The 25,481-nt window shown below is 46.1% G+C and overlaps 1 protein-coding gene across 1 annotated transcript; it reads right to left on the reverse strand.

Moving 5' to 3' along the window:
* Positions 1-3,876: 3,876 nt before the first annotated feature.
* On the reverse strand, positions 3,877-21,598 carry LOC136362846 (tumor necrosis factor alpha-induced protein 2-like). The gene is made up of 12 exons (XM_066321737.1): positions 21,516-21,598; positions 15,430-15,778; positions 13,169-13,796; positions 11,768-11,882; positions 10,408-10,533; positions 9,591-9,691; positions 9,404-9,502; positions 9,108-9,231; positions 8,013-8,135; positions 6,968-7,123; positions 5,769-5,890; positions 3,877-5,349 (listed from the first exon to the last, which is right to left on the reverse strand). Exons 2-12 carry the CDS (start codon positions 15,764-15,766, stop codon positions 5,208-5,210), a joined length of 2,073 nt encoding a protein of 690 aa, XP_066177834.1. The 5' UTR covers positions 15,767-15,778; positions 21,516-21,598; the 3' UTR covers positions 3,877-5,207.
* Positions 21,599-25,481: the final 3,883 nt, after the last annotated feature.

Consider the following 25,481-nt stretch of genomic DNA (forward strand, 5'->3'; position numbering starts at 1 on the left):
CTCCAGCAGCAGGGCTAACTCATGCAGCGTGTGCAACAGTTTTTCTCCCCTATTTCAGTAACTCTTTTCCATGAAATCTCAGGAGGGTTCTTTTTGCATCCTGGAGGAGGGACACAATGCTGCTCAGAGCTGCTTTTTGCAAACCACCCATGTCCAGGCAGGGCAGCAATGACACCTCTGAATGCAGTGTGATCTCTTCAGGTGACATTCCTTCACACCCACTTGCCTCAAAACTGGTGTGGTCCAGGAGTGTCTGCACAAGCTTGTCACAAGCGGGTGGTTGTCAGGATCCTGCTGGGGTGAATGTCTCTTGGGGCATTGGAAATACCTCTGACGCTCCCCACATGTTGGACGGGGGGAGTGGGGTAGCCTCAGTCAAGATTTTTGGTTCTGTATAGCCCCATGCAGATTGGGAAGGGGGCTGTGGCACAATGAGTGAAGCTGGGGATGGGATCTTGGCTGAGACAAGGGGTCTGCTGTGCAGCAGCATGAGGATGACAGTCCCTGCCGCACAGCTCAGATGGTTTTCACCACTTCTTACAGCCTTGGTGTAGAGTAAAGGGGGCTGCAATGAAACCAAAGAGCAGAAACAGCCCTCTGCTAACTAGGACAGAGCACTTTTAAATTTATCCTGCTATTTTCTCTAAACTGTGCACTTGGTTGAGCTCTCAGCCACACTGCTCTTGCCAGTGGGACTTGGGGGTTGGCCTCACGCCTCTGGGATAGGGCTCAAAATCTCTTGAAGTCTCCAGGACCAATATTGTTTTATCTAAGGGCTTGTTATAACCTCCTCCCTTTTGAGAGGGGTACTTTTGAGAGCTCAGCTTTTCTGCTAAGTAGCAAGTTTTCCTCTTTTTTTTAGTCCATTATGAGAGTTATTACAGCTCAAGTGCTTTTTCTTATTTGGATAAAAACTACTTGGATAAATAGCACTGAATTCCTCGATCTCAAATGATGCTTTTTCTGGGCACTGTTACATAATTTGCCCTGGTGTGTCCCATCTGCTGGAAGGTTGAGAGAATTGGGAGAACGTGGTCCCAGGGCCTCATTGGGTAGTGCTGGGAGATACCAGGAGACTTGTGGAGAGAGGAAAGAAGGACCTGAATACCTGAGGAAAAGACCCAGAGAAGAGATGAAAAATGTCTCTGTAGGGAAGCCTCCAAGGTGGTCAGTTCAAAAGGGGTTTTTGAAACCTGATTTCTAGAGGAGAAAGCCCCTGGTAGCAAGGAGAAATGGTGCCCAGCAGGTGTGAACATTCACTTCATACTAACCTTAAAAACTTCACACTGCTTTAAAGAAACACGGTTAGCTTTTCCTCTGTAACATACCCCTGAACAGCCTAATGTGTGTGTGTGTGCCCAATTGCATTTCCTCTGGTTTCCTCCTAGGAAGTGGGATTCACCTCTCTTCCCATCACTATGGACTTGTTTCTTTGCTAGGGTGGAAATCGTGTTTCCTGCATTGGTGAGTAATTCTTGAAATCCCCCAACACTAACTGCCATCTCTATTATTGTGGCTACGGGAAAGCTATTTTGTGTCTCAGGGTTATCAGTGTGGTGATGTGGCCACATCCTCTTCTAAGTCACACAGGAAGGCAGCAATTACTCTCGTGGGTTTCAATCTACAGCATGGGAAAGCATGGTTTTGCTAGAGACACGTTTAAGCTCATTTACCTCCAGCTCATTCCCAAAATATCCCTCTTTTCTGGTGCTTCTGCCTGTTTGGTCCCCAGTACTGGCTTTTGACCCAAGCAAGAGGCAAGTGATGGAGCAGAAAGTGAAACCATCCTGGGAGATGCAGGACTTGCAGCCTGTGTGCCCTAATTCCTGTTGTGAAGGAGGCTCTGCTGTCCTACTCACCGCAGGTGCACCTTTCCTCTGGGATGCTCCATGCATTGCCAGGCTTCAGGTCTCTTCCCATTGGATTGAGGTTTTCAGGCTTTTTTCTAGTAAAGTTCACATTAGCTATGCTAAAGGCAGGATTTGAAAATGGATGTTGGCAAATTGTTGCCACATCCTTGCTGAAGATCTAATTGCACATACATTTCCTGCTCTACAGCAATTAGTAGGTGAGGAATGTGTCGCCCAGGCACATCACTGAAGCCAGGACTGTCCATCTGGAAAAGCCCACCTACCAAACCACTTTGTTCTAGTGTGTCTCTCTTAAAATCAGCACATCAGTAAATCCCGTGGCCTTTAGTCCAGTGCTATCATTTCCCAGTGGATTTTAGAGGGAGGATCCAGGCTCAAAGGGAAGGAATTGCTGGCATTCTGGCTTCTTAACCCTTCATTTCCATGTCAGCAGTTCCCAAAGTTTCTCAGCAGGCTGTAACAAAACATTCCTGCTGTTTTTTTGTGGTGGGTTTTTTTATTTTGGTTGGTTTTTGGTTTTTTTTTTTTTTTTTTTCTTCCATTACACCCACACTTGAGGAGAGTCTGTGAGTGCTGTAGAGGTTCTGGCTTCCCTTGCAAAGGGCAGAGATCCCCCAGGTGTCCCTGAGGACTTGGCATACCACAAGTGGCTGCTGCAGGAGCAGAGGAGGTAGTAATGCCTCAGACCACTCCCTGCTATGCTGTGGTTTGTGTCCTTGTGTCTTTTGCACTGTAAATTACAAGTCTTCTGTCAAATGATGGAAGTGCCAGGTGGGATGGATGGGTTGGGAGCCAGGAGTGTGTGTGTGTGTGTATGTCTGAGCTCAGCCCATGCCCAGTGTGGGGGCCGTTGTGCACTGATGTGCTGGGGACAGTGATGATAGCAAACAGGGGAAGCTGGTAATGCCACAGCAGCTGTGCTCAGGAACCAGATTTCTTAACTGTTCTGTAAAATTGATCTTATTTTTTTAATCTCGGCTATCCGCTCTGCCTCCAAGGATGGGCAGGCATCAGCAGAGGTGGCATGATAAAAAAATCAAGCCACACTGCCCTCAAAAAACTTAATTTACTTAGTTTTTAGAAGTGCTATTTATCATATTGAACTAACACTGTTATCAGAAGACTTTTGTGCAACCTTCTGAAACTACCTGGCTATGTGTAATATGCCACCTATAAATAAATGCCATTGTAAATGTCAAGTCATATGGCAAGATAAATAAATTAGTTTTCTGGGCTCATTAGAGATGAAAGCTGGGGTTTTATAGTAGGATGAAGAGAATTGCACAATGCGGTTCCATATGGCTTATGAAATGTGTATGAAAACCATTTTCTCCTACCCATGCTAATTATGATATATAAATAGATACTGTTTCCCTTTGGGCACTGAGCTGGATTTTTTTTTTTTAATCAGTGCAATCACTTGTATGATGCATTTCTGTAGGCCTTTAATAGATCTCTAAATCAAAATACGTATTTTTATAGTAATGAAATGACCTTTCAGTAATTGGGAAAGAAAATGTTACTCAATAGATGACAGTTGTCATGAGTGCTCAGCACAGTCAGAAATCATTTTGGCATTTGGCTTTAAACTGTAGATGAGACGAGTATTTAAATAATAATTTTTTAACCCATGTGTCTATATAAGTTTTGTGTGAGTGTGCTTAAGGAAGGAGAGGGTGATTTGTGCTGCCTGTGGCCAGGCAGCAGACAAAAACCAAAGCACTGTTTTTCACTTGGGCCACAATTTTGCCACAGGACCTGTTGGCAGAAGACTCCTCTGAGCATGTGCCAGTGGCGACTGCCAGTGAGCAGCCCACCATGCTCAGTGAATGTCTTACAGGGACAGCAGCAATGCTTTTCCAGCCAGTCTGCAGTCCAGCAACACCCTCTACTTGGAACCAGTGGGTGATATTCATCAGAGCAGGCTGGGAGAAATGGCCCTTTGAAGGACATAGCTGTGGCAACACAGGAAACAACAGCCCGAGACAGAATAAATGAATCACTTTTCTAGCATATTTGAATGCTGTTTATTATAAACATTGTAAATTAGTATCTCTAACTGAGAAAAAATAAAATTGGGTGTAAAAATACACCAGTGATATACTGCATATACATATAAATAGATTATATATAGTTTGCACAGTCATCAGGCATCTTCCTTCCGGACTAACTTTCCAGAGACTGATACAAAAGTTCAAATAGAGGAAAACAGAAGGGAAAGGTCTCCAAACATACACAGTGTTGTTTGGGCAAGTGATTAGGTTCCCAAAAAAACTGGGCTTTAAGAAACAAAACAGTTTCACAAGAGACCATTTGTGTTTTCACGTCGTTTCTACCTCATGGCAAGAGGGGAAAGAGTGAGCAAGAGAACAGTGACACATATAGAGTGCTCAGTATGTATTGATGGCATTTGAGACCATTCCACACCTTATTCAAAGCCCGTGTTGTTAATGGGGTCTGAAAAATCATCTCTTTGATAAGGAGGACTTCAGTAATACCCAAAGTGCTTACTAGATGGTGGCTTAGCCCACACAATCCATTGCAATAGGCAGCTTGCTCCCAGCCTCTGTTAGCAGGAGTCCCTCTGCGCAGATGCACTGGATGGGGTCACTGCAGAGGGGCTGGCTGCCAGGGGCCCAGGTGTTCTCACCTCACATAGGTGATGGAAGCACACTCTCTCCAAGGCCAGTTCTCCACTGGACACCCCAAGGCCCTGGGCACTGCTGCTGCCCTAGGTCAGAGCAGGCAGCTGCTCCAAGGGGGCTGGCAGGAGCCCTGCCATGGCTGAGCTGCAGCTCCTCCTCACCACAAACCTCATGCCCTCTCCCACCAGCCTAACACAGCTGCCCTGCCCAGCTCTGGGGAAGGCAGATGGATTGCAAGCATGCTCACATGGGACTTTTCCAACATCTCTTAATTTTGGTTCCAGTTTCTGTCTTCCTTAATTTCCTTAGAAGACAAAAAGCTACACTGGTGGTGCCTGCTTGGTCTCTGATGTGGCCTTTGTGGTGCTCTGAGGGGTAGATGGAGTTTAGAGCACCAGGGCAGTGTCCAGGCAGAGAATGTGGTGGCACCAAGAAGACCTCAGGGAGAATCCATGACTGGTGTGAGGAGCAGCTCCGGTCCTTGTGGGCACTGCACCTCCCATGGGTGCACCCTGCACCCAGCCCCACATGGAGGAGGATGATTCCCACAGAGATGCTGAGCACAGACTGGGACAAAGCACTTTCCACAGGAAAAGGTGGCAGTGTGTGCTGTGCATTTCTCCAGAGGACAGTCTCCATCCCCAGCTCACCTCACAGTCCAGCACAGGGCAGTGCCAAGGCATGCCTTGGTCTAGGACACGTTTATGTTGGAGAAGAGCGGGGCCCTGGGCTGTGTGGATGCTGTGCTGTCCGCCAAGTAGCCCAGGATGCTTTTGAGTTCACTGCGTGACAAATTGGCTTTGATGTGCAGGAATGCTTCCAGGTGCCTTTTCCTGTGGAAAAACAAACAGGCAGGTCTTATTTCCTCCCACACACCTTCACATATCAGGGCCATTGCACCAGAATGTGCCTCCCACCCTGTGCCACATGCTGATGTCCCCTGTGGCTGCCAGCTCAGCATCTGGCAGTCCTACACAAGACCCTGCACTGTCCTGGGATGTTTGAGGTAGGGAAGGAAATCTCCAAGGTAAAGGAGAAAATCAGGTCAGAATTTGGAATATATCAATAGGCTTTTATTCATATCTTCCTTTGCTTTCTGACAGGACTGGGATTGCCACACCCTGGAAGGCAGCTCCCACCCAGGTTTATAGGCTCAGGCTATATGAACCTCACCTATATTCATATTTGACTGCTTTCTGGCTCAATTAAAATTCCTTAAGAGTATTAGCAATTCTGTTTCAGCATCTCTTACCGGATATCTGGGTATGTTGTGGCGAGTGTTGCAACTTCAATTTTAATAGCACCTAAATCCTGAAGTCGGATTATTTCAGCCAGTTTGGGGAGTGCTGAATTCAGCCATGTGGCTTGAGATCCCTGTGAGAAGAGAAAGTGGTTAGCAGGACATCATGGAGGTGCAAACCACCCCCCAACCCCAGGAGTTGCCTCCTGAGGCTGTTTCCTGGCAAGTGGAAAGAACACATCAGTGATTTTAGGTGCCTCATTGTTTTCAGTGGTGTTTCTGCCTGAGGCAGCCTTGGAAAAACTGGATCAGCTTTTTGATGTTTTTTAATCTTCTTACATAAGTGGTGGGTGGTTTGCCCTAAGACCGAAACTTCCACATATCTCTGCTGACTTCCCAATTCCTCCCAGATTCTCTCTGCTCACTTCCCTTTCCTGGGGTTTCTGCATTGCCTGGTGTGTGTACAAAGTCTGATGGCCCAGATAAGTCACTGCCACGTGCTGCTCTGCCCCAGCTCCAAAAACAAGCTTGCCTTTAGCATCCCCAGGTATTGCCAAAATCAGGTAGAAGCCCCAACTGGAGCTTTTTCTTGGCCATTGGAATTTCCAAGGTGCAGCTGCCTGACCTCCTACCCCCTCTATGTGAAACTCAGACTTGCTCCTTCTCCAGTCAAAAGTGCATGGGGTGGTGGAGGGCAGGTTTTGGCTTTGCTGTTAGATTTTTTTGCAGGCAAAATTAGAGGCATGGAAGGAGGTAGATGATCTCAATGTGCAGAGAGGGGTGTTCCAGCTATGGCTCTCATGAAGAAATTCCTTGCATACCACAGACCCCACACTGCCTGCTTTAGCCCCTGGGTGACCTAAAAGCTGCACTGTGGGGAAAAACAAGGGTGAGAGGAAACCCAGACACCACGGACAGTGCACCGAAACCGGAAAAAATTGTTTAGGTCTTCTGACCCTATTAATATAAACCTTCAAAAGGAAACTAACTATGGGACAAAGGAAGATGAAATCTTCCAAGCAGGGAGGGGCAGGCTGCTAACAGGGGAGTCATTCTGGCTACAGGCACTTCGAGATCTCTTTATACCTAAGGTCCTGCCTTTCAGGAAATTAAGCTGAGTTGAAAAGGTTAACAAAAGTTCCAAGAATTATTTTCCTGTTTTTCACTGTGTCTGTGCCCTGTGCTGACGTGTTCGTGGCAAGAGCACGTACATTGCTGGTGCAGAAGGCTTCCAGGTCAGCAGCATTCTTGGAGATGTGTTGGGCCAGCGTTTGCTGCTGTGCTGGAGTTTTCAGGCTGACCTTCCTCTTCAGCAGCCTCACAATGTACTCTTTAACCAAACGGGCATGGATCTTCTCAACAATAGCCTGGTGGGAAAGAGAGGAGGGAATCATCATCCATCTCTCTTCTGCTTGGGGCCAGAACAAACCATGTGTGTGAATGGATGACAAAGGCATCCTGGGTGCTGTGAGACATGCCCCACCAAAGCCTGTTGCTGATTACACAGCAGGAACAACCCTAGCTGCCAACCTCCCAAGACTGGTTACACCACATCCTAGATGCTGGAAATTTCTTTGTGCTCTAATAACTATGGGAATTTCCAAGTGTTGTTTCCTTCTGGGAAGAGTTTAAAGCACAGAAAAGATCTCCATGTGCTAGAGGAGTAACAGTATTCCAGAGAAACAGGAATTCACGCTGCTCTTCCTGTTCCTCTCTCTAACACATAAAACATCATCATTGGTTTCAGCTACTAAAAAGGCAAAGGCAGGAAATCAAATATTGTCTTATATTATGTTATTTCATATATAGTCCAGCACCAGTGAAGATGTGGTTCTGGCTCAGTTCTCTGGGATTTGTCCCAGTTGCATCCACCTCCTCCAGTCCCTAAAGCAACCAAAGGAGCAATGAGACTGAACCACAATGCAACGGCATCTGTATCTGTATTTCGAGATTGCTAAACCAAATCTGCAAATAAAGCCATATGTTGGGTGGTCTCTAAAGCACTTTCTCAACATCAGAGGTGATTTGCTCTGCAAACAGTGCAGCAATGCTGCAGGAGTCTGCTTCTGTCAGAGGAGGGTTAAGATCTATGTGCCTAATCTGGGTAAACTGCATGCTGATGGAAACCCTGCCTGAGAGGCTTCCTGATGCCAGGCCAGCCCACCAGAGATCAAGGCAAGTCAAGCCACAGAGGATCAGAGATGAAAATACAGTCTGAGCACCCCATAATCCCTCTAATATTCCTTTCAGACTTACATGGTAAAATGGGTCCTTTAAGGTCTTGAAGTCTGAAATATGTTTGCTGGTGGTTTTAATGATCTCATTCATTATTTCACTGCTGGAGTCCCACTTATTCTCTGTAAACTTCTTGAACATTGGCTGAAAAAAAGGAAAATCTGCTAAGTTGCCTCAAACAAATTCTATGCACATGTATATTTGTCATTTCTACATGTAGAGTAGCCCATGTAGTGAGAGCAGGGTGTGTAGTCCTGTGCCAGGGTGTGTGGTGATGCCTTATAGGGCCAGGGGAACAAGGGGTTGTGTCCCCTTGTTGATTCCTCATCGTGAAGAAGACCAAAGGCTTGAAAGGTTCATATTGGAGGTGTTTTTATTATTTCTGTTTTGTGGTTTTTTTTTTTTTTGTTTTTTTTTTTTTCCCTCACTGTCTTGTCTGATTAAAGAATTATGGTACCACCAGGGAGAAAAATAAATCCTTATGATATGTTTTCAATCATAATTTTTCTCAGCCACAGTAAATTAAAAAATGAAAAAAACCACACCCCTGTTCTCTCATGCCTTCTAAAAGGCTCTACAGAGCAAGCAGGAGAGATTGTGGCTGAACATTCTTGACTCCTACGCTTCCTTTTCCTCCACCAAAACTGCTTATCTTGAAAAGACTGTGTTACACATATATTTAAACAATAAAAAAAAAAAAAAAGTAAGCCAAAAGTACAAAAATGCCCTTCAGGTCATCTTTATGGGGAAGCCAAAAGCTGTGTAATTGTGTAATTGTGGTTTATGCCATTATTGATGGCTTCCTACAGTGTGGAGAGCAAACAGCTGCAGGTTGAGATTCCTCCTGCTGTAGTTGTGGTCTCAGATGTGATCAGCAGATTTTATGTTCACCTGCACAGTCATGCATTTGTCACTGCACCCATTTTGCCTGCAGCTCAAGGAGAGATTAGTGGAATTTTTCCAGCAGCAGTTCAGGTTAGGACCAATCCTGTCCCTTCTGAACTTGGCTGATTTGAATCAGAGATCTGAGCAACAGATAGCACGGCAGGAGAACATGCCCTGCCCTGGTGTCAGCTGAGCCATGGGGCAGGAGGGTGTGGGGCACAGATATGGTACCTTCAGCTGGGCAAAGAGCTGTTGAAGCAGCACATCAAAGCCACTGTTTTCAATATCAGTGAGGATGCTGAGGATATCAGCTTTACTGTCGTCCTTCTCTGCTATGTATTTCTCCGTGTATTCTCTGCAAGAAAATACCAGCCAGGTCAGAAAAGTCTATCCTCAGAGGAGGGAGAGAGAAATTCAGAGGTCTCCAAACCTTCTGCAGGCAGATGGACCTACCTCTGCTCACTCTGGAGTACCTCTATACATTGCCTGCAGAGGAAGGAGCAAAACCTTTTCTCTTGGACCCTTACCTAAAATTCCAGCAGTTGTTAATATTTGCAATCAGTATAGGCTTGTAGTATCTGTGCTTCTTGCTTTTCTCCTTGAAGTCTTCAAAGGCATCCCTGTAGCTGAAGGTGAGATAGGAAGAGGAGAGGTGGTTGAGTGGTTGCTCTGGTGCTGGCCAGCCCTGCTGCCCACAGCCTCTTACCACCTCACCTCCTCAGAAAGGCTGGCAGCTCCTTCAGCAGCCGATGGGACAGCTCCTCACCCGTGGCCTTGCTGATGTCCTCAGCTCGCTTCTGGCTGCTGTAGATACTCTATCAAACAAACAAGATCAAGTTTAAATGTTGCCTGCTCCAAAAAGGCCACATTTGCTGGGTAAAGAGGCTGCAGAACCTTTACTGAGGTAACTGCACCCAGCTCTCCTGCATTTCCCCTTGCAACTGAGCCAGGGACCATATAGAGCAGCTATACTTAGCTGGGAGGTTCAGAAGGAGCATGAAGAAAATCTAGAAAACAGTTGAGAAAGTACGCAATTTGACACTTGGTTTTGTTTCTTTTTTGGGGTTTTTTTTTTAATGTCATTAGATTGCATTTAAATAAGCAATTTAATGACAACAACCTCAACATATGAGAGGTTTATTTTTAAAAAATAAACTCAACTAATCCTCTGCAGGCCAGGGGAGAGAAAGGGGCAGCTCTGCCTGTGACACTTTCCCTGGGAGGAAGAAACAGACACCCCATTTCTCAATCAACTGAGCCTATCTCCTGTCTCTCTGCTGCTGGAGATGCAGAAGAAATTGCACAGCAGAATGAAGGCAGTTTTTATTCTTGTTTTACTCATAGAGGCATTTGCCTCCATCATATGGTACACCAGGCACACAACAGACCATGATTTTGAGCCTCCCTGTACCACCCACCTCTGCTACCACTCTACACAAGTGACTTGGCCTTTTCTTTTTCTGCATTGACCATAGTTGGTCTCAAATCCTAAGCAGGTAAAGGATGCAGTTGTTTTATAGCTCTGTATTACCTGGATAACAATTATTCCTAGTAGTTCACTCTGAAAATGCCCATTTAGCTTCTCTGGTTCCTTGTCTTCTTTCCATCTTTGGATTTCCTTATCTAAACATCTGCTCAGTGAATTTTTGACAGTAACCTTTAGGGAAGGAAGAACAATGACATTTACTCCAACATGGATGCAACAGATCCTGCCTTCTGCAGGTTTTACTTGCCCACCCACCTTTTGCCTGGCTCAGCAGACTTTTTCCTCAGCCCTGGCTGGGAAATAAAGGCTCCTTGTTAGGAGATGCTTGATCCATGACTTCACAGCAACAAGGACCACCCCCTCACAATACCTCACGCAATAGTGAGTTAAGTATTTTAAGGTAGGAGTGAAGGTCCCATCACACCTCCATATCAGGGGGATCAGGAGGGCAGGGAGGGGAGCAGTGGGTAGGAAGGTTGCAGCAGGTACATGTGCCAGAGCCCGAATTCCCCCAACCACACACTGTGTCTGTCACACTCAGAGCTACCTGCTTTTGCAATCCTTTTTCATGAGCTCTTCTGACACCACACAACAGCTGGAGACAGAAACAAAGTGCTCCCAGGTTTTCTCTTCTCTGACCCCTCTGTGCTGCAGTGAAGCTTTGGGAATAGTCTGTGCAGTGCCTGGCACGTATTGCTGATCCCCCAGCACCCTGTTCATGCACTTTGCAGACCTCACACTGCCTCTCCCATATGCAAACCATCACTGACTACATCTAAACTTGGAACTCATATTCTCATTTTCCGGGAATTCCAGCCCCAAGTGCCAAAAACACTAAGCTATGGGAGTACTGTAAAAGTGGCTCCTTGTTTCCATTAAGGGAAAGGTGATACAAAAACCAGAGCAACTTTTACTTTCCGCAGACCAGGCGATTCTCCATCAAAGAAACAAATTTGTCAAGACCAGAACTCCATGTCTTGCACTCATGCAAAGTCTGGCACCTCTGCAGAGATCAGGAGTAATCCAAGATCCTTCAGAGATTCCTGTGAGAGGGATCATAAATCCCTCTGGAGATTTATCGGAAAATTGGAAAGTTGCCCATAAATATCTGCTGTTGGATTTTCCCTCTGTTCCTACCACATGATTTACAGGAACTGAGCAGTTTTTTTCTTATGGCTCCCAGGGCTAAGCAGAAGTTTGCTCTGCAAGTCCCATCTAGCAGACCTGCTCCCCAACAACAAACACACACCTTTGCTTCTCCCTGGAAGGGTGTGTAGGATGTGTGGCTCACTGGTGAAAAAGTGTGTGACAAGTCACACAAGAAGTGCAGGACAAGTCACAGCTTCTCTGAGGAGTCATATGAGAGCAGTGAAAGGAAGAAGATGAGTGAGTGAACCCTTCTTACCTCTTCACTGTCAAGGTATTTATTTTCAAGCTCTTTGCTAAGACTTGAAGGCAAAAGGCTTCCAAGCTTAACTTTATCCAACTCCACGGCTAAAGCCTGATCTTTTCTCATGTCTCTGGAATGAAAAAAGCCAAACAATTGCATTTTCCAAGGGCAGTGTAATTCAAGACAGTTGTTGATGCAAATCACTAACACTTCTTGAGGATATCAGTGAAAAAACAGATGGAAATATCCATTGTCCTTAGTCCAGACCGGACTTGGAGAAGCTGAGTGAATATGTGGCAGGGGTGAGACTTGTGAGGGTGGGACCATGAGCAACCCTGGGCATGGAGTCATGGTCTATCAGACTCCTGAGTACCAGTCACTGTGCTCTGGTGGGGTGGGGCACCTGAAGCAAGCAGGGGAGTCTAGCCCCTGGACATGACCTCTCTCCATCAATACAGAGAGGTGAGCAGGTGAAAAGCTGGTGTTTGATGGCTGGGAGGTGGTCCCTCAGCAGACACTTGTACATGGCCTCTGGTAATGCTCTCAAAGCAGTTGCTATCTGGCCAACATTGTCTCCAGTGCTAGGCTGAGCTGCTCTGGCTGAGCCCTACTGCTCACAACTGCCCACTTTCAAACATGGGCTGGTTCAGACCTGAATATCCTGACCTAGAGCACAACACTGGATGGGGGAAACTTCCGGGATCAACACTGAATCATTATACTCATCAGTGAAACATGATAAGGAAACTGGAGGTGAAGGTTGAATGACTTCAGAACAGAAGAAACATTGCTGGTGTCTTTACTGGTTTCCACCTAGGAAGTGAAAGCCCTCAATTTGCCATTCAGCACTATTAGCCATAAAAAGCAGTATTTTCAGTTTGATAACAAACAGGGTTTATGGGGACCCTTGGCTGATGGTGTCCTCGCACGGGGGTGCAACCCTGGCTCTCCTAAAGGTGAGGAACACATAGACTGTGGGTAACAGCTAAGCAACATCCTCCATGCCCAGGATAATTGCATCTCAGGTTGTTCTATCTATTGCCCACCCTCTGGTACAAAGGGCTGAAATTTCCAAATTTTCCAAGAGTGAGCCCATGTCTAACTGGAATAGATATCAAGGCCATGAACCTGACCAATTTACCCCACAAATGAAGCCCATAACATAGGCATCTATGTCTGTTGCTCAGAAGCCAGAGTGGTGGAACAGTCCTTCTTTTACAGACTAGTAGCCTTGAGTGTGTCCCTTCTGGCTGTTCTGGCAAGGAGTGTAAATCAGCACATCATCAGTAATATCAGAACTTAGCCAGGTGCTGGACTGCACTACAGTCATACCAAGTCATAAATCAAGCAAATACCTGGGTTTGCAGCCAATGAGCCAGTTTTGATTGCCAGGGGTAAACATAAAAGCCCACTTACTTTGGATAAAAGTTGTGCACCCATGAGAGAAGAAGGTAAATATCCTTGTCTTCCAGATGAGACTCAGCATTTTTCTTTGCCTGCGAGGCAAAATAATTGTGGTAGAGTTCTGCATATATGCTGAACACATTAAACTCAGGAGGATATAGCTTGTTAATATACTTGGCAACCACTGTCAAATCTTCTTTCATTGTCATTCCCATGTGCAGGAGGTTCTGGCCAACTGCAGAAAGGTTCTCATTTCTAGGAGTACGGTTTGTGTCTTTCATTCGAGCCTCCACCGACTCCTTTACTGTAGCCATCCAAAGCTCTTTCCATTTTCTAGGTCTAAATTGCATATTTTGGTCAGGTGGATTCTCTGACATGTAGTTCTGGTCTTCTTTCTCCTGCTCTTTTAAAGCCTCCACTGCCTGCTGCAGTAGGTCTGGGTTTGTTTTTGCAAGCAGCACAGAATCTTTCAAGGTGCTGAAGACTTTGTGCTTCAGAACTTCATAGACAGATTCAATGTCTTTCTGACTGCTGTTCAGTCCTTCCTCACTTTTGCTAGACAGGCTCTTTTCCAGGACAAACAGATGTTGAATGGCATCACAAAGCTTTTGCTCTCCAAGGAGATCCATGACTTGTTTGACTGGTAAAAAAAGAACAGCCTTTCTTTAACCAAGAGTGAAGATTTAGATTTCTGTTTTATAAAAAATAATGGCTCTGGAATGTTTTTTAAAAAAATGCTTATACTTCCAGAATGTTAGTTCTTGGGCTCCTACACCCTATAGAAAATCTGTTTATTTAAAGATCAGATTATTTCTAGCTTGCCTGTTAGTGGGGCAATGGAAATTTGAATACCCATCAACAGTGTGTTGCATATGGACAGCTATTCATAAGCCATCTATAATTTTTTTCCAGAATTTAGCCTTGTGGAGTTAGTTAGTTAGTTATTGCTCATCCCCCTTGTCATTAATATGATCTCAAGTCAGAAGCATGGCTTTAGAAATAATGTAATTAAAGACATGCTAAAGGAAATACCATATGGGTTTTCCCAGAAATAGATCTGGCACAACCTGACCTATGAAATTGTTTGGGAGGACACATTTAGCAAGCAAGACAAATACAATTGAACTGTCTTATCTGAAGTAGTCAGTTACTTGAGACAGGGAAACCTGGGAAATTATTAGTTAAGAATGCAAAGTTATATCTCAAAATAAGATTTCTTAGGTGTGTAATGTTTGCATGGAGGACCCTGGGTGGAGAAAGCTTACATTATTCATGAAACTCATCTTACTTCATTTGTCCTCAGAAATTGTGGCACAAAAGCTGGGAGTGCCCTTTTGGCATCTGCTGATTGCACAAAAGTTCAGAGACATTATCGAAACTGAGGGCTTGGTGTATTTTACAGGAACAATGGGATAACTTGAATAGTAAATGGGCTGAAATTTAATGGCACAAAACACGAGATACAAATTCAATAGAATAGAAGTTACTTAGCAACAAATATGATTTTCTGCTGCAAGCTGGATGTGTATCAGCTTGAAATGGAGGAGGAAGAGAGACACCTGGAGAATCAGTAAATCCCCTACTGAGAGATGATAGTGAACATGTCAGTTAAAACTCCAGGACGGTACTCAGTGAAAAATATCCAGTTGAGATGGGAAAATAGGAAAATATTGTACCACACATTGGTGGTATCTCATCTGGAATATTTTCTGCAATTCTAGTCGCTTTAAAAAATCTGGCTGCTTAAAAAAATACATTGGGGATGAGGCAATGCAGCAGTAAGAACAAAAGTACAAAAGGCCTGTTTTCAGCAGCAAATTCAAGGCCAAGAAGGAAAACCACCAGTTAGGGAAAGCATTTGACACATGGAGAAAGAGATGTCAATTGGACAGGTAAAGGCTTTTCTGGAAATGAAATAATGTGTACTAAAACAATGAAACTTTGTAGAAGGAGATGGAGGAACAGAGCTGAGAGTTACACATTGGTTTCGCACACACCCACAGTTCTCTGTGCCCCCATGAGAAGTAGAAATAAGTTTTGTTTTGGACAGAAAACCTGCAAATGGACAGTTCCTCAAGGACTGTGCCCTTGGGACTAAAGGACTAGGACTTGAGGTCATGTCTCCCTCAGCCTAATTTTCCCCAGGCTTCTTGGAAAAGTCACTTTGATCTATGGGTACCTGTCTCCCTAGGGGACAATTCCCTGCCTCATACGCCCCCTGAGAGGTAACTATGGCCCATGAAGTGGTGCAAGGAGGATGGAGGAGTACTTACCACTGGGTGGCTTGGTCTTTTTAACTATTTTAAATGCACTTTTAAGCATTCCTTTTATTCCTTTGTTCCCTTTCTCAGGGCTGTCCCCGGCAGAGATGCAACTCTCATTGCTCGTGATGGAAGAGGCACGTGAAGCTCTGCAGGCTGCCCCCGGCATTTCTCTCATCTTCTCCTCTCTGGACCAGATTTCATCTGCAGAAGGTTCAGGACAGGCAGGGACTTGCTCAGCTACTGATGCTGAATTATTTTCAAATGGCCTGTTTGCATCAATGCAACCCTCTGATCCACTGCGTATTCCAAAAGGACCACTTTGGAAAAAAGGTAACATTTTCATCATTTTCCTTCTAGCCTGTAAATTTCAGAGAAATAAAAAAAGGAAAGGGTCAGATTATAACAGTTAGGAAAAAAAAATTATCAAGGAGAAGGTGTGGCAAGGCATATGTGTGGGCAACATGGAGAATGCTACATGTCTGGTGTGAGCACGGGAGAATTCTGGAGCAACACTATCCCAGGTAATGCAGAGAATGGAAGCAGCTCTCTGATCTAATTTAGAGCAAATCAAAGAGCCATTCTAAGGGCAATTCAGATGTCCTGATTTGAGACCTTTAGCTTGTCCAGCTCTCCCATGGGATGCTGTGTGACTATGGACATGAGCATGGATGGGCACATGAATGATGTGGGTGGGATAATGTCCTGTGCCTTCAAAGCAACCACAAAATTCTCATACTCTTACATGGCATCAGGATCAATTCCCACCTTACTCAGGGCCCTTTTTTCCTGATCTGTGCTCAAGGTAAGTGGGAAAAAGGCATGAGGATCATAGTTTAGCCTTGTTTAAACAGACATGATCCTGCAGAGTCCTACCTTACCACCAACACTCCTACACTACAAATAATTAACAGAAACTTGTTGTTACAACTTCTTTTCAGAATTCATATTTAGAATTATGTTCCTCTATAATTCAACATATTGCACAATATTTATTTGCATAACTATAACCACTTTTATAATGATAATAATTATGCAATGTCCGTAAATAAATAAAGACTGATAGTTTCCAATCCTTATTCTAACAACACTTTATTTAAAGTGACTTCCTAGGAGTCTGAAGCACATCTGTATGAAGAACTCCCAGGCAAGTTTTGCTTTTCTTGTACTGAGTAATGGCAGAAAAATTAGACTTTAAATAAATGAAGAATTTGGCTTCAGTTATAAGGCCACAATGTGGTTATCTTCAAATATCCTTGTTAAGTTTATAATGTTGATATGTGTCATGCTGATACAAAATGTGATACTTATTTCTGGGAAAAGTGGTTAGAAGACTGTGGCTTTTCATTCTAACCATGTTTTGTCCTGCTGGCTCCTGGCAGCTTGAAGAGCTTAGAAGCATCAAGTTAGTGGTAGTAGCTAAGTGGTACAGAAAGCAGTGAGAGCCTGGCTTTGCTGAGAGCTTTCCTCCTCCCAGCTTTGGATGCCAGACTGTGTTCAAGATTAGTAATGCTACTGCTTTCTAAACACAGCAAATATGAAAGCCCATTTGGGAAGGAGTTCTGCTTGCATGAGCAAGCAAAGGGAGACTGAGCACCAGAGCTCAGCTGACAGGAGTTATAGAATAGTCTGAGCTGGAAAGGACCCACAAGGATCACCAGTTCCAACTCTGAAATGAATGGCTCATACAGGGATTGGACCCACAACCAAAGCACTATTAGCACCATACTCTTAACTAATTGAGCTAATCCCAGGTTAGCCAGCAGCTGTGCCATGGCTGAATCTGTGCACCCATGTCTTTCCCTAGCACATGTACTGACTGAGGAGGGGAGGGGGAAGGAAACTCCCTGCAGTTCACTCCAGCTATGCTAGTCAGGATGCCCCACTAGAATCCTGAAAACAGTGGGAAAGAGCTCATTTTTTGTTACACTTCCACTACAAAAATATCCAGAAAAACAACCAACTAACCAAATAAAAAATCATGGCAACAGCCATGCTCTGTAAGTGATTAGGTATTTCTTAATTTTTGTAGGGCTCTTTTCGTAACCTGCATTTCCCAATACAACACTGTGTTTAGATTAATTCTGCCAAATCCCTTCCTTCCTGTTTCTTCAAGCACAGAGTCAGACTCAGCTGAGTCCTTTATCTCTCTCCTATTATTTCAAACAAAGCATTATTGGGTTGGTTGTTTTTTTGTTTTTGTTTTGTTTTCTAACCAAAGAAACTAATTCTCCCTTTCCAAAGGGCTAAGGTCTTTCATTTTGACGAATGATGATCACAAAGGTGGACTTCAAACAGTTTTGGTTCTTCTTCAATGCCAAGATGAATGCAATGTATCTTTGAAAAACATCAAAGTGACACTACACATACAAGAGTCCATAAGGGAAGGAATAAGCTGGTTAAAAGTTGAGTTTTTAATGTCTGTCAGAACTTTGTCCTGATAGTGCTCAAAAAGTCTCAAGCACCTAGGTAAGGCTGTCAATGCAAAAGCTGCCATGCTCTCTCACATTTGGCACACTTGAACTCTTGCCCAGTGATTATCATGTGCCACTGCTGGTCAGCCTATGTTTGTATCTGCAGCAGGAAATATCAGTAAACCCAAGCTCCCACTTCTGCCTTGAAATGCAGCTCCAGTCCTAATGTCAAGGGGTACCAAACACAATCTCTTCTCGTTATTGTTAGATAGCCAAGCTCTTGCTGTAAAAAATGCTTTTAAGAAACTTATAGAAAAATTTGCCAACGCTTTCTACAAGAAATACACAGCTAAAAGGAGGTGGTCCTGGTTACATGTGGGGGCCTCAGGCAGGAGATGCTCTACTAGCACTGCACCTCCTGCCTCCATCAGTATGTGCTCCTGCCCAATGCAGCAGACAGGACACGCCAGGAACTTGGCTCTGGCTTGGATGGTTGCTGGCTGCTCCTCTATGCCTTTTTCTTCTCACAAATCAAAGCTTGCTAAAATTCCAGCAGGCTCCTATTTTTTTTTTTTAGCAGGAGAAATGCTAAATCATTTCCCAGGCACAGAACTCAAATTCAAGTCTTAGGATTTGAGGTCAAGAGTTGATATTGTTCCCAACTCAGTGTTAAAACTAATTTACTGTTATCATCGTCATCCTCAGTATTGTTACGTGGCAACATGGTTTGTGCCAGGGGAGCCTTTAGCTTCAATTATTTCTGACATAGCACATTTAGCTTCTGGTTTTGAACCAGAAGAGCAGCACAGCTCACAGAGCATCCTCTGCCACCCTGTCCAGACACCCTGCAGCACTGGGACTGTGGTGCTGTGACTGCTGGTGTAGTGTAGTGGGATACAGCAAGCTCTCTGCTGATCACAGCACCTACCTCTGAGCTGGAGCTTTTCTGGGGTGGGTTGCAAGGGCAAGGGAAACACTTGGAGCAGAGACAAGACACAGAAGGACCCAGCCCGGACTCTGGGCACAGTGGCTTCCCATTTTCTCCTTTTCCTCCTCAAAAAAAACAGTTTTCATGTAGAATGATCTCCTGGGTGAGAGAGCAGCTCATGGTGTGCCAGAGAGCACTCAGGGGAAGACTTATTAATTATCCCTATTCTGAAATTCTTTGCTGAACATTTTCTTCACTTTTTTTCCTGAGCTGCTGCCAGTATTAACAAACATTTGTTTAGATTTTTGGTCCTCTCCAGACTGCTGATATCCTAGGTCATGAGGATTTATGTCTCATTTAAGTGGGTATCTCCCACTTTCCCACAGCCTCTCAGAAATCCAGAGTTATCTAGCAAAGTTTATTCCCTGCATTTGCATCAGCCATGTCTCTCCCCATCAATTCCCTGAGGAAAAGTGGTTATCCCTGCCCACACAAGAAAATTGCACTGGACCAAGCCATCTTTGAAGCAGTAGAGCAGTGCAGACATTTTGAATTTAATGTACCTCAGACCATGTGCTGACACCTAAACCAACTGCTAATTCATCAAAGCAAAGAGTATGCAGAGATGCCAGATCCAATCTCTGCAAACTGGGAGCCCTCCTAGGAGGTGAGGGATTTTTTTCCTACCATTTTTGTCGTCTGGGTTAAGTACTGAATGGAGACACCATGAATCCAGGGGCTCCCACCTAGCTCTGCCTGGGAAATCACAGTCTGTAGAAGAGCTGGGCCACCCAGAGCCTTACCTTGACCCTTGACTGTGCTGCTCACATCCACAGTCCTATCTGCAGACCCCTGTCAGACACTTGCCATCCAATCTGTGGTCTAGCACTATCCTGATGGTGGCCACGTTCTGCTCCTAATGGGGAGCTGAGGGAAAAACAAAACTTTTCTCCAGTAAAGAAGCCAAGGCAGGAGCAGAGCCTCCCCAGTGGACTCAATCCATGAGTCTCAGCATCACCAGGCACCCCTATAGGGCTGGGGGTGATGGGGAATCCAAGAGACTCAGGTGAATGGCAGTGGCAGAGCACGCAGAGGACCCCAGGGCATCTCACCTGGCATGAGAGAGATGCTTTAAACCAGCATAAAACCATGTGTAGTGCATGGTTGTATGCACAGCTGTGCAGTGCAGCAGTCATTTCCAAATGAGAATCTGATTTCCCTAAATTACTGACACACACCTGAAAGCCATCATTTCCTGTTGTTAGTGAGAGTCTTTCAAACAGAGAAAGAGAAAATTATATATATATATATACTGTTATTGAGAAAAAGCAGAGAAAATGCACTGTAATAGCCTAATTTTTTCTTCTTGCTTCAAATCTCAGCAGCATAGTTTTTAACTGTTGCTGCTGAAAGAGCAACTAGCTGCTGCTGTCTAGAGTTTTGATTTTTAATAGAGTTCCAAAGCCAAATCCCTCTTTTAAGGCCTGGAATTTGCAAAGTTCACTGCTAAGCTAACAGCAACTGAGAAGATAAACAAATTCCCCAGGAGCTTCTCTCCGCACTTTCAAATTCTTTGGCTTTCCAGGCATCTTTTAGTAGAGAGAGAGAATGAAGCAAACCCAAACCTGAGCTCTCTGCTTCCTTGTGATTTGCTTTATCAGAGGTGGAAAGCCTCAAAATCCCTTGGTGGGGACAGGCAGCAGATACTCTGGAGAATGAGTGTTTCTTCAGGTTTTCTGCTCTGAACTTGGGTGTCAAAGCGAGGCACCATAGCTTCTAGATCAGCCATATGCTCCAGTCACAGAAAGTCTTTTCCTTGCTTTGCAGCAACCTCAAAAAAAAAAAAAATTCTACTTCGAACACACCAAGGATCCTAACCCTGGGGCTGAATTTTTCAATTTGTGCTGAGGAGCTGATGCAGTCTATATGGAGTTACTGCACAAAGATAGAAGGGAATTTCTACAGGCTTTTCAGTGCTCTGCAAAAAGGCAGATCCTAGGAGCTGTGGGACATCCTGACTAGGAAAAAGCAGTCACAAAAGGGCAAGAATAGCAATGAAGAAACTGGCACAGAGACCCTGGCAGGGTGCGAGTCACAGAGGCTGCCCAGGGCCATCCAGGGTCCAGGCTCTGAAATGGTGTTTTTTCAGGGTAGCCAAACTGAGTGAATCACAATACAATTACTTTCCTGTGGTTTGGGGGAAAACCACTTCCTTTAAAGAGAGACAAAGAGGAGAGGGCAGAAGTGCCACGCTGGATTTGGAACCCAGTGCCAGATCTGGCTTCGGCCCCCAATACCTACCCTACATCTGGATTTTGGGAAAGGTGTTGGAAGACAGAGGGGTAGAAAGGTGAGGAATGGTTTACAGTAGTCACTGCTTGAGCCTGTGCCCTGAAATTTAGGGGAAAAGCAGCAGAAATCAGACCCAGCTGTCACAAAAGAATTACCAGGCACATATTCTTGTGGCACCCAGCCCTGGGATATGCCTGGAGCTGCTGTCCTGCCAGCAGTCCGATTTATTCCCCATTCTGACAATTACAAGGTGGGGCTGAAACCTGTCCCTGTGTCCGGCAACCCACCCTTCAGCATCGGCCACTCGTTCCCCACTCTCAGACCGCCAGCAGAGAGCCCCCGAGCTCCCCAGCAAGTGAGCCGGGAGCGGGGCAGCGGCTCGGGAGAAGCGGGAGACGCCAGCCCCAGGAGAAGGGGAAAGAGCCGAGCTCCGGGCGGGCGGCACGGAGCACTGACTGACTTACTCTGCGGCGGCTCCCGGGCGGCGGCACGGGTGGCGGGGCTGGTGGGGGACAGCTGGCCCGTCACTCTCTCCGGCACTGTCACAGGGTCTGGAACCGCTGCGGGGGCAGCCCGGCTATAAGGGGAGGAGGGCAGGGGCGGGACCCAACTGCTGGGAAACTCCAATTGCACCTCCTCCCGAACGAAGCGAACGGAGAAATCCCCTCCGGGCGGGGAAGGCGACGGGCAGCGGGGTGCCAGGTCCCGAGGGTCGGTCCCTGCAGACGAGCTGAGCCCCGGCGCCCAGTCCCGACAGACCCGGGTGCCCCCGGGCTTGGCTGTGTGATGTGTCCCATTGCAGGCTTGGAAACGCGCCGTCAGGGTTAGAGCAGGTGCCTCCAAAAGTGCCGTGTTGTACCTGGGATAGTCATCTCTGGGCTAGCAGGCAGCCTGGGAAATGAGGAAAGGGGCGTCCTGGGGGGACCTGGGGGTCCTGGTCGATGGCAAGTTGAACATGAGCCAGCAGTGCCCTGGCAGCAGGAGAGCCAACCCCGTCCTGGAGACATCAGGCACAGCATCACAGCCACACAAGGAGATTGTCTGGCTCTGCTCTGCACTGAGGTGGCCTCATCTAGAGTTTTGGGGGCAATTTTGGGTGCCAAAATATAAGAAAGACATAAAGCTATTAGAGAGTGTCCAAAGGAGGGCAACAAAGATGGTGAAGGGTCTGGAGGGGAAGCTGTAAGAAGACCAGTTGAGGTCACTTGACTTGTTCAGCCTGGAGAAGACAAGTGTTAGGGAGACCTCATCCCAGCCTACAACTTCCTCACAAAGGGGAAGAGATGAGGCAGGCACTGATCTCTTCCCAATGGTCACCAGTGACAGAACCCAAGGGAATGGCCGGAAGCTGTGTTAGGGGAGGTTTAGGTGGGATATCAGGAAAAGGTTCTTCACCCTGAGGGTAGTTGAGCACTGGAACAGGCTCCCCAAGGAACTGGTCATAGCATCAAGCCTGCCAGAATTCAAGAAGCATTTGGACAATGCTCTCAGACACATGGTGTGATTTTTGAGGTTGTCCAGTGCAGAAACGGGCATTGGACTTCATAATCCTTGTAGGTCTGTTCCCATTCAGGATATTCCACGATTCTTGAAAGCTTTGCTTTCTGAGCAGGGCACTGCTGCCAGCAGGCTGTTGGGGGTGAAGTTCATGCCTGAAAGCACAGCTACCTGTATCCCACCTGTGTCTGGGTCCTGCATCGTGCCTTCCCCAGAGCAGGGCTCATGGCACCCTCAGGAGACATGAATACCCTCCAGCACCTTCAGAGTGGGGATTGCTCCCTGCCTAGAGACTGGAAGACACAGGCTTTCTTCCTTGCCGCAAAGCCTCTGAAACTCTGTGCTCCACTTGTGGGTCGGAGACCTTCTCGAGCCTTTCTGTACTTGAAGGGGGGCTATATAAGAATGATGGATCAGAGGCTTTAGCAGGGCCTGTTGTAATAGGACAAGCGGTAATTGTTTGGAACTGAAGAAGGGTCAATCTAGATTATAGAAATGGAAGGCATGTCCTATGATGAGGGTTGTAAAACACTGAAACAGGTTGCCCAGAGAGGTGAGAGTTGCTCCCTCCCTGGATACATTCAACGTCAAGTTGGACAGGACTCTGAGCAACCTGATGTAGCTGAAGATGTCCCTGCTCATTGCAGGGAGGTTGGACTAAATGACCTTTAAATGTCTCTTCTAATCCAAACTATTCCATGATTCTATGGCTTGTTTTCCTTATTTCTCTTCCTGATTTCCAGCCACCGGCATCCCTGGCCATGGAGTGTGGTGAATCTGTTATGTGGGAAAGTATGCTGCCACAGCAGGGCCTGGCTGGAGGGCAGCCAGGGGGTGCCCGGGTGACAGCAATGGCTGTAGGGGGCCTTTGCAGAGGGTCTGTGGAGCCTGTGAGGGCTATGCTGTCCCTTGCTTAGATAGCTTCAATGGGAAGCATCTTCTGCACACATCTGGATGAGATCTAGATTGAAGCAGTTGCCCTGCAGGTAGAAAATCAAAATATTGTGGTCCTGGAGAGCCTACCTCCTCACCCTTTCCTGAGAAGTGGCTATGGGATAGGGAGTGGGGCAGGTAGAAAGTCCAAGTGCTTGGTTACTGTGCTTGGGACAATTTCTGTTTTACATCTGATAGCTTTGGTCTAAGGCAAAAATGTAAAAAAATGGTCCAGGGATTTAAAGCTGAGTGTGAACGATGAGCTCACCTGGTGCTCCTGATGCCCATACTCAGCAACTGTGTGGCCACACAAGTTTTGGAGGGGCTGTTCAGGCACTGTGTGGGAACACCCTCCAGCAGCAGACATGGTCTGGAGCCATGGTTTGTGCTGGAAGGAAGTGCCCAGTTGAGCTGGCACTATGCTGGAGAACAGATGCCTCTCCTGGTCTGTGCTTTTTGGCAGGCATCCTATCTGCTGGCACTGCTACTTTCCTCTCTGGCACTCTTTTTCTAAGATGTCTGTGGTAGCAGGGGAAAACCTCACCCTCAGCGATGTCTGCCAAGACAGGAAGCAGAAGCAGAGGGGCCGCCCTGATGGGCAAACCCATGATCTCCGGTCTCTTGAAAACACAGATTCATGTCATGCTAGCCTTTGGCTGTGCTGGGTGGAGGGTTCCCCTCTGGGATTGCCCCGGGATTGGGTCCCCTTACTCCTTGACAACCAGTGACCAGAAATAACCATAGTTCATAGGATGGAAATCCTGAGTGCCACATGATCCTGAAATCATTGGAAACAGTGGGCCAACTAGAGTGCTGAAAATTCCTCTGTATTTCATCACCTCCTCCAATACCAGTGTGTAAGGGAGAGGAGGCAAGGTTTGAAGTCTGCAGTTAGAGCTGGTTTGGGGACAGCTGAAGGTGAGCGTGATGCTGCATCCAATGACCTTTTCATGCAAGGGGTGGAGGGATATGGCTCCAGGGAGGAACCAGGGTGGCTGGTGTGGGCCAGTTGTTACATACACACACCCACAGACACACACCTCTGGGCATGGCTGGGAAGGAAGTGTTTGTGATTGTCTGAAAGCAGAGGATGCTCTTCAGGATGCAGGGGGGACCTTGGAGCTGGTTCCTCACATCCTCAATTATGTGATCCCTGAAGAATGCAGGGGTGTCTATCACAGATGGGCTAGGAATCTGTATTGGGAAGTGGCTCAATGACACATTTCAGACACACTGAAACCTCTCTTTAAATATTCAGAGGGTCTTTGCACTTGGCTCAACCAAATGTCTCATCCCCAACTTAGCACTGGGGGCCCCGAGTGTAGGGCTCTTGCAGTTAGGCATGAGGGAATTCCAAGGGAGTCTGGAATGTAGCTGTAGCTGGTGTACATCTGCAGCAAATGTAGCTGCAGATCTGTGGGCATCCTGAGTTGTTTTCTTGAATCAGTGTTTGTATAGAATGATTTATGTGGGATCCAAATTAGATTAATTGTGATGGGACCTGTGACTGGGCCTCATCATTACCTGAGTTAACTTCAGTGGGGTCAGGACATTTCTGCCACCAGAGAGAGGAACAAGCAGCATCTTGTAATTAGGTTTTAAATTAAAACCGCAGAGCTTGGGTGTCATCCCCTGACTGCCCTTGTTTGCTCAAACCAAATGTATCACAGCGCTTGGACCTCCTGCTGTTACACTGGCATGACATTGCTTGTCTATGTAACCTGATTTCTGAGACAGGTACCTTGTACTTATTTGATAATATTGGGTAGTGGGTAACCGAGTTAAACTGGGCTGCACATCTTCCAGTGCTGCACAGGAACTTTTCTATGCTGTGTACCTACTCAGTGTACTGCATAGGACTACCCTGATACTCTGTGTTTATAGCTTGTGCTATTTTAGAAGTTAACTGAAGTCTGCAATCCTTGGAATCCAGGAGTTTACACCTGACTTCTCTAATACACAGGATATATTTCTCACCTGTAACTTACACTTGAAAGCAA

This window comes from Sylvia atricapilla, chromosome 6, assembly GCF_009819655.1.
Source record: "Sylvia atricapilla isolate bSylAtr1 chromosome 6, bSylAtr1.pri, whole genome shotgun sequence".
Lineage (NCBI taxonomy): Eukaryota > Metazoa > Chordata > Aves > Passeriformes > Sylviidae > Sylvia > Sylvia atricapilla.